At 43.3% G+C, this 9962-nt stretch overlaps 1 protein-coding gene across 1 annotated transcript; it reads right to left on the reverse strand.

The window, feature by feature from the left end:
* Positions 1–2094: 2094 nt before the first annotated feature.
* On the reverse strand, positions 2095–8521 carry LOC119268815 (YTH domain-containing protein ECT4-like). Its single transcript, XM_037550521.1, has 9 exons — positions 8178–8521; positions 7183–7247; positions 6901–7048; positions 6746–6813; positions 5596–6042; positions 4987–5505; positions 4006–4218; positions 3372–3527; positions 2095–3055 (listed from the first exon to the last, which is right to left on the reverse strand). The coding sequence occupies exons 1-9, from the start codon at positions 8212–8214 to the stop codon at positions 2633–2635; spliced, it is 2076 nt and encodes a 691-aa protein (XP_037406418.1). The 5' UTR covers positions 8215–8521; the 3' UTR covers positions 2095–2632.
* Positions 8522–9962: the final 1441 nt, after the last annotated feature.

Here is a 9962-nt window from a genome sequence, read left to right on the forward strand (position 1 = left end):
CTGCCCTACACGGTTGCAGCGCTGCTCCCCTATCTCCGCCCGCTTGACGCCCCTGCAAAGCCGGGGGCGGCCGCCCAGTGCCCCGGTGCCCAAGTCCGGCGGCAGCAACATAGTCTTTTTTCAACTTCCCAATTTCTGATTTAAGGTATGAACTACCCAATTTCTGATTTAGGTTTTTATGTGCTATGCTACCAGTAGATGAACCTAACACATGCATAATTTTGCTCATCATTTTTTACCCCAAATAGCTTTAATTGAAAATATTAGTGTGTTTCCAAGACAATATTGATCTATTTCTATGTGATATTGGTAATTACTTAGAACAAAAAAAAATTCTAAGATCCATATGGTCTTAGAACACAATAAAATTTTGCACATCTTAGAAATTTTAGTGTGGTTCTAAGCCCATATTGATCTATTTCTAAGACAAAAAGCTTTAATTGAAACAGTGTCATATTTCTTATCAAAAAAAATTGTGGGGTTGGGGGGCGGACCACCCTGTTCTCAATTGCTAGCTCCGCCACTGCCTGTTTGGGACCATGAGGTCCTCCCTTCCTCTTATTTTGATAATCTATAGATTTTACCGGAGAGTTAACCTCCGTCCCTTTTTCTGCAGCCGACGTGGAGTTGCGAGTTTCAGCTCTGTTATCATGTGTTCTTGTCTGCTCCCTCGACGAACTTTCACTCGAGGTTGTTTTCCTCCACTCTTCAGGGGCACGCAAACCCTTCCCAAACGGCAGATTGCCATTTGCATCTCTGACACCCGGCGTTGGACAATGAAGATCTGAATGGCCCAGCCGTCCACACGAGAAACAGAAATGAGGGACATTCTCGTATTGTATGTCATACGGGTCCATACGCTTTCTCCTCTTTGATTCAATCAAAATCCATCTCCTCAAGGGTTTATCAACATCAATAGTCACTCTTGCCCTTAGGTATCCTGCTGCCTGATCAAACTGCACCGAAGTAGCCTGTCGATCAATTTGCTTTGCAATCTCCGCTCTCCATTTGTTCCTCAGATTAAAGGGGAGATTAATAACCCTAGCCCACAACTGGAGCTTGTCAAACCTCAACTCCGATGGCCTCATGCATTCATCAAACTCCGAAAGAATCATTGCATTTTTACTCACATGCCAATGGGCTCCTTCCCACACATGATCTCTATCTCTCTGTATCGCAAATTCAGCCACAAAGATGTTTTCCCCAACAGGATTAAAGAGCAGCCCTTTTGGGTTGCCCCATGCCGGATGAAGTGCATTGGAGATAGTTTGGAGATGGAGAGTGTTTCGGTGAAGGACCTTCCCAGCCAACATCCACTTCTCCCCGACTTCTTCCTCACGATCGTCGAGCACCAGCGGCGTAGCCTCCTCTTCTGAGATCTCCAGTTTTCCCATGGCCTCCGCTAACTTTGCCCTAGCCGCCCCTGGCGACACGGGCCTTTCCTCCCTGCTGCGATCCGTGGACGCTGACATCCCTCGATCAAATCACCGTCGCCCCGCCGATGGAGATCGGCGTGCGCCGCCAGGATCCACCCTCAAACCCTAATCGCCTCTAAACGAGAGCTCCAGGTTTTTCGGAGGAAAACTTTTCCTTATTGATTCATTAGATACATTCATTTTGTCCTATCTATTCCCTTCGTTTTAAATTACTTGTCACAGGTATGGATGTATCTAAATGTATTTTAGTTCTAAATACATCCATTTTGCGATGAGTAATTTGAAACGGAGGAGTAAAAATATTTCGGTACGAAGGAAGTAGTCAAGGGTCAAATAAAAAAAAGTCTAGCATCTAGTGTGGCAGTAGGCAGTAGCACACACTTCGAAAGACGACAGCAACAGTAAAGCGATCGATTTGTACTACACACGCGCCATGTGCAGGCGTGAGCCGAGAACGAGCAGCAGCCATGTGGCCTCCCTTCCTAGAAAAGACATGTGCAGATGTGATTTCTCTCGATCGGTCAAAATCCTTCCGGAAAGGAGCTGCGCCGCTTTGCAATGCAGGCCCAGGCCCACGGCCACACATGCCCAGCCCGTGCCAGGATCAAACGCCCGTTTCGGACCAGAAACGAGCAAAGCGAAAACGAAAGGCCGCACGGTGACGAACAGATCTCCGGTCCATTTTTTTCTTCTCCTTTTCTCGTCAAATGGAAGTAATTCTGATGGTACAAGATGAGGTCAATCTACACTAGTGGAACTAAACGCAGGACTCTTTTTTTCCCTTCCTTTTTTCTACCTTTGCTAGAACCTAAAACAGGCCCTTAAACCCACACGGCAAGTGGTCTGCTTCTCAACACATTAGCAATAGAACTGGATATTAGATGACGACGACAACAACAGAAGAAACAAGAACAGGAAGAAAAATGATTGGAACACTCCCTCCTCCTGGCTGAAAAATAGACAAGGAGTGTAGCATGGGGAATTCTCTACCAGCCATGATATGCCTCAGAACCTTTTTTTTCCCGGTCATTGAAAACATTTCTCACGGGAAGACAGCTCCAAGGCTCTTGTTCTCCGCTTGACCGACCAACGGAGAGGAGCTTCCAGGATGATTGACCATCTATCAGTGCTCCGCGCAGCAATTTATTGTCGCTCGATTTGGATGTAGCTTCCGTCCAGATGCGCCCATCCTGTCATCAGCCTGCCGCGGCGACGCTGCTCGTCTGCTCCTCGCTTCTCTTGCCTGTATCATCAAGCATCGCGGCGGTGACCTTGTTGCTCTGTTCCTCGCTTCTGTTTGATGCATCAAGATCTGCTGCAACACCATTGCTCCCCTCACTTGTCTTGGCTGTATCAACATCTGCTGCAACCACTTTGCTCTGCTCACTTGTCTTGGTTGTATCAAGATCTGCCGCATCCACGTTGCTCTGCTTCTGACCTGTCTTGGCTGTATCAACATCTGCCGGATCCACATTGATCTGCTTCTGACTTGTCTTGGCTGTATCAACATCTGTTGTAACATCGTTGCTCTGCTCCTCGTTTCTCTTGGCATTATGATGCTCTACGTTACATGCAGATTGAGCTTGCTTTTCAGACTCTGACGGTTTCTCATCCTTCGGCTGAAAAGATAACTTAAATCAAACGACGTTGTAAAATTGTGACCCTCTATCATCGATCATGAACAAAGAATCATATTATCATCAATTTATGGTCATTCAACAGGTAAATCTAGTTATTTTAAGTCCAGAAATACGACAAACTAAAACTGGGTATCCTTTCCTGTTATTATTAGGCTTTCCATGATACCACAAAGTGAAAGTGCAAATGGCAAACGGGCATATCACTATACGGAGGTAATAAGATTTATCAAAGCGTGCGTTTAATAACAAGACACACACTGCCTTGACAAAGTAAATGCAGCAGTTCGCTATATACCGTGAGGTGATCCAATGATGTAGTAAGCGGCTTGCCTCTTCTGTCCTGCATTACTTTCTGCCTATTCTCATAGAAGTCAAAGTCATCCAATATTGACGTTTTGCATGAAAAGTTCTTGAAAATGTTCAGCATCTCTGCACCTTGTAGGAACTTGACCTGGGATTCAGTCGTCCAGTTATGAGTCCAAACTTATAAAATAAAATATCAGTAATAAAGTGTGAGTAATGCATAGTGGGCATAAGAGAATATCCAGAATAAAATTAAACATTAACTGATCATTAAAAGAATGCACCAGAGAGAAGCATGGACAATAACTTAAAAAGCTGCACTTGTTGTAATGTTACCAGCATTCTATTTCCATGACAAAGAACATGAGGAATCAAGTGAAGGTGGTAAGGAAATAGGTTAACAATTTTGTAAGTAGGTGAAACATTCATTACAAATTAAGTCATTTGTTGCACAGTGCGCAAATAGGATTGTATGTTCTCCAGCAAGAAGAATGACGGGGGAAAACAAAATGAAACTTATGTACCAACAAATTTATTCGGATGTTTTCAAGATAATTGACCAACAGAGATCTAAATTCTAGCTCTGATAATACCGGGATTCTCTAGTTAGATGGTGGAAGCAATACCTCTTGAGTGTCCCTGCTGTTTGTAACAGGCTTGTTCTCATTATTCTCCAATATTATGTGTCGAAATTGAGGATTAGGCACATCCTTGATAATGTGCCATTTTACTGGGAAGAATCCATTCCACTTGTCCTGTTGCCAGAAGTTCATACTCTTGTTGAAATCTACTGGGCCAAGCATCTCAGCCACACCACAGAACTGACCACTAGCATTAACCTGGTCATTATAGTATAACAGTTAATAGAGCAAACAACCACAAATTTATCTAATACCAATATAAAAAGACCCAAAGGGGCAGATCCAATTAATCTCGACCATCAAATCATGTCAATCCAACGACCTAGACTGCTTCAATGTCAAGCGCTCAACATGTTTAGCGTGCAGTTAATTTCATGCCAAAAATAGTGCTAATCACATAATAACACGCAAATAATATCCTACTTAATATCCGCATGCACTTAATATACTTCCAAATTAACGTGCATTGCACGTACACATTGACTAGTCATAATGAAACAAGCATCTCAGCCACACCACAGAACTGACTACTATTTTCTACTATATGTATAATGCTCAAAAAAAATATAATGACCTGGAAATACTTTTTGAGACAAATCTACAAATATGATTTCTAAATTTTCCAAACAAAATATTTAAAACAATATTGACGGTCAAATCTATAAAATTGACTGAAGTTATGTCCAAGATGTAACTTTTTCGTGAACTGGAGGAAGTAGGTGGAATGAAAAAACGAAACAAAGAGCCTAATTCAATGAACCAGAGAAACAAAATAATCAAATTGGATGCACTCGCACATCATTATCACAAATATAAACAAAGCAGCATGTCTTACCGAGGCACACTAAATATAAAACTTACGTACTCAATAATAGTCAGATACAACAAAAACAAAGAAAAAAATGATTGAATATCACACTACTCTGATGATATTCAGGATAAAATGCTTGAGGAATAAGTACTTACAGAAAAGAAGAGGAAAACAGGGCATTTGGTTCCTTTTCCTGCCATTCTTTCTTGTGCAATTTTATAGGCATTGTCAAGCCTTTTGTTTCCATTAGGAGTACTTGCCCAAACATTGTACTTGATACTCTTGTGAATATCATCTTCACTATAAGATTTAATCACGAAGAATAAAGCTTGCTCATACTTCGTAACAAAATCAGGAAGATTATATGAATCTCTTCTTACTGCAACAAGTGAAGGTATGTCATCGTTAACCTCTTGTACACCCGACAAGCCAAAACGATCTGCTCCTGGGCTCAAACTGTTTTTTGAGTCATCGTTGGGTTTATCTGATACGTCACGGTCACCAAATTCATTTAGCTTGCTCCTGGCCTTCAGCTTCTCATTCCCGTTGCAGTTTCTACCACTTTCATTCAAATTAATGCCTTTACTTTGATAAAAGCTTCCTTTCCCTTGGTTAGTATGCGCCACAAACTTGCTAGACGGAAGATGCCCTTTTGTTATGGAAGCACCAGATGCCTAGCATAACAAAAAGCATATAAACTTATAAGTTTCCTACTTTATGCTCAGAAGAGTAGTTTGTCCTGTTTTACAGGAATTTTTCAGTACCTTATTTGCAAACTTTGATGATGGATGGTTATTGGCGGAGGTCGGCACTGTGTCTACAGCTGATGATGATCCTTTGGTGGTACCTGATGCATACTTTGTGCTGCGTGAAGCTTTTGAAGATGGAACAACATGCTTATTGGAAGGGTAGTTTGATCTTGTAGGGTAGTTCGTTTGGTGCACACCAACAGGATGTCCCTGAACCCCATCCAGAAGAACATAAGGGTCCCATGTGTATGCGGGGACTAGCTCAGGTCCGTAAGCAATTGGTTGAGCATACATGCCAGGTGTAGAAGGGTCCTGCACTGGAACCACAGCGGAGTAATATGGCTCTTTGCTGACATACTGACCATCCACGCCATTTCCAGGAACGACTGGACTATAAGCAGTATATCCATTTTCGTAACCCGGAACATAACACAAATAAGATCCATTCTCAGCTTGAACCACCTGAAACAGATTACAAAACAGGTATAAGCTCAGTTCTATAGTGATATGTCAGCCTCCACAGCTGTATCTTCAAGAAGCAGTTCACTCTAAAATTGATTAGACTCGGTAATAACTTAATAGGGAACAAAACAAAACAAAACAGTGCAATGCAAAAGTCAACTGTTAAATCGAGTACTCTGAAGTCTGCACAGCCCTTTTGTAATTGGCTCTTCATCATTTAAGATCTCAATCAAACTAAATTAGCTACAGTGCTTGACCGCAATTCTTTGTACAGCATGGAATAGTAAAAGCATCCCCTGAATAGACATTCCATTCACCGGCAACCATTTAAATTTGTTTATCTCAATCACCAGAATAAGTTAATCATCTGTTCATGACAGCATATTGTGTGGTGACAACTAAAGCAAAAAAGAAAAGGTATACATTTTTTGTAAAGGTTTGCAAAGAATATTGTTGGCATGAAGATACTAATGGAAGAATAAAAGAGTGATATTAACAACCAAAGCTGATACTTTCCCCAACATTGCAAAGGAAAGGCAAGGAAAAGATGGTTGCAAATAAGTGCAAAGCTAGCTGGTACCACCATACCACCATAGATGCACTAAGTGCGGCATTTTTTGGTTTTATTTACACAGGACCACTTGTGACTACTGTAGGGAAGGCATATAACATGATTGATAAAGTACACTGTTTGATAACTTACTGTCGGTTGCATCTCCAGTCCATTCGATCCAGCATAGTAGCTATTCTCATCCCATCCTCCAAATGAGCCTAGAATAATGATCAAACCATCAAACTGAAAGAACAGTACCTCTGTTTTCAGGACTTCAGATCATAGTACTGATCTATTCTACCCACCTGGATAATAGTACCCGTAGTAACACATCCCTTGGTCCCCCATATAAGTTACTTGGTTCATCTCAGCATCCTTGGCAGCAGTACTAGCTGCATCTGCCGAGGAAATGCATGATATTGCATCCGAAGAACTCACGTCTTTTGCAGCAGGCTGCAAAGATTGGGCACGAAAGGAATCAGCAAGTACACGATAGATATAGCCCAACCAACCAAACAAGGAACAATTCCTTGTACGCTAAGATAAGCAAGGACTATACTATATGTCTCGAGAAATTAGAATCTTACCAAGTTGCCGTTGCTTGCCTTCGTGCTAGCATCAATCGTCAAGTTGTCTACTGCCTCTTCTATAGCTGGAAGATACAAAAGTCAAGGCTTGCAAACAGAATATATGCTTGAAAGGCCATCGTCCATGAGTGAGAATAAAATAAGCCAGCAAGCCCAGATTGATGGATTAAAATGTCCTTAGTCCAATAATGCACAATAATTGCGTTTAGTGAGCTCATCAAATCAGAAGATCTACAGCGATCATCTGATCAAGTGCAAGAGACCATTACTTGAACAAGTTCATGGCTCGCAAACAGCATGCAGCAACAGATCAATAAGGGCATACAGCAACCGTATCCGTAAGTACACAAACCATATTATTGGTGTAGCTGTCAAGTTGGCTCAGCTCTCGCCATCTTTGAAAATCCGACATGTGAGGGATACCTAACAATTCTAATTCTGAATATAAAACAACAGAGACCTGCCATGGTATGGTAGGACGGCAAAACTCAATTATGTCAATAGTAGATTGAACTGGGTCGAACTTTCCATGAAAAATGCTACGCACCCACGATTTATTTATTTTGAAACCGCGATCTGAAGGAGCACGCATGGATCAAAAAGTCCCTTAAAGCAAGATCAGAGCAAAAGCTTTCCCAATGCTTTAGATTAAACAACCATAAAGAAGTATGGTAAATCAGGTTGAGCACACACGCCTGTCGATGAAACAAAAAAGCAGAAACACTGGTACCAAACTGAACAAATACACACACAAAAAAGAAACAAAAAAATCCAGAATTTTGATCAAATACAGCGGTGTCCCTGACGGATCATCAAAGAGAAGCAACGGAGTTGGATGGCAATGGAATCACCCAGCTCACCACCAGCACTGGAATGGTTAGAAAATGAAAACAATTTCAGAGCACGGACAAACCCCATTGATCCAAGAAGAAAGACAAGCCCGGGATCATGCATCAGATCCAGCTCCGGATGGATGGGCAAGGAGCAAAGGATACGCTTGCGGGCGAGCGCGGTGTTGGGCTTGGGCTCCATGAGGCCGCACCAGAGGTCGCCGCAGAAGAAGCCGGGGCTACGCGTGTCCTCCAGTTCGACCGAGGATTGGGCCCGGAGCAGGGACTCGCCGGAACCCTAGGCCGCTCCGGCCGCCTCCGCCGGAGGACAAAAAGGAGCGGCGTCGGCGAGGCCGCGGGCGGTATAGGGCGGGCGGCGCGGCCACGTGTGGGCGATCGGACGGCTGGGAGGGAAGGAAGGAAGGTGGGCGCGTGCGTTGTGGGGGCGGAGCAGCGAAGCGACGCGGCCGAAGCGGGCTCCTGAAATCTAGCGGGGGGCAAGGCAGCCGCTCCGCCTGTTGCGGCCGAATATTTGTAGCCTTTCAGCACTATACATTTCACCTTTTTCTCTTGTGAGATGAGATGAGATGAGATGAGATGGGCTCGAAAGTTAATCATGGCATTCCACATCTGTAGAATTTCTACATGCATATGTTATTGTGAATATAATAAAGAAAAAAATGAGAGACGGCGTAACATGTGGTACGGGCAGTTTTTTTTGGAAGAAAAAGGGAAGCAAAATATTGGTGGTTGCCACTAACAACACGAAGGTACGGACGCCCATGAAAACGTGCCGTCAACTAACTATGATCTGATGAAAGCTACTGCCATCGCTCGGTTGTCAGTGGCGTAAACCCTGTGCTTTTCTTGATCCTAGCAACTCAAGGTGGCGTGTGGTTTTTTTAATTTTTTGAAAGCAATCGACGAGAAACTACATCCAACGAACATGAGCATCGAACGGTGTGCTCGCGCGGTCTACCACTAGATGTGTTTCGATAGATCAACAGATGCGTGACGATGGCCTGATGGTGGGCATGAATGCCGGCCAAGATGAGGAATATCGGACTCTAAAAAAGAAGTTCGGGGCATATTTTGGGCCTGGAAAAAAGAGGCGAAGAATATATGTGGTCCATATCACGATCGGTACTAGAAATTTTATCGTTTCCTGGCGTGGGTGCTCCCGGGCACCTGACCGCGCAGGGGAGAAATGAGGCAAAACAAGCCGTGAGACTACTCATACTCATAGTGGAGAGTATCATATGCTAGTAACATGTGTATGATAATAGTGTATGATACTATCTCCATAGTGCATAGTATTATAAACTAGTATCATAGATGATCATATTTATTGCCATGCATGACACAAAGTAGCATAGTATTTAACATGATACGGTATCTACCTATGTTACTCTAACACTCTCTCTCTTCTTTAATTATGTGCCACATAAGCATGTTTGGTAGTCCCAAGTGCATGTTACCACTTATGTTACCCCCACTATGGGCAGCCTGAGCCCAGCAACGCCCGGTGAAACTGCCAGGCGGAGAGAATTCGGTTGGTGTCAAGCGACAGGCGGGCGGGCGGCCGGCGGTGCAATTTGCGCGCCGTGCGGCACGCAAGAGGCGAGCCACGACAGTTGGCCTTTGGCATCAGGAGAGGATGCACCGTGTTATACACGAAGGTAACCTTGTAAGGCCTTGCATAATGCTAGGTGCTTATAAAAATAAATCGATTTTTTTAATCACCGATGCTTATTTCTACAGGTAGACGTTCAATTAGACGGCTCTTTTATAGAAATAGGTACCGGTGCTTAAAAAAGATTGGTTTATTTCTTCAACTATCTCTCGCAAGGACCTTGCATTATACAGGGCTTAAGGGGTTCGGCTCCTTTGCAGTACAGCTATTATTGTACGCGTACTATAGGAGGCCAATCAGCTATCCATTTTAATCTG

This window comes from Triticum dicoccoides, chromosome 3A (genome assembly GCF_002162155.2).
Source record: "Triticum dicoccoides isolate Atlit2015 ecotype Zavitan chromosome 3A, WEW_v2.0, whole genome shotgun sequence".
Taxonomy (NCBI): Eukaryota; Viridiplantae; Streptophyta; class Magnoliopsida; order Poales; family Poaceae; genus Triticum; species Triticum dicoccoides.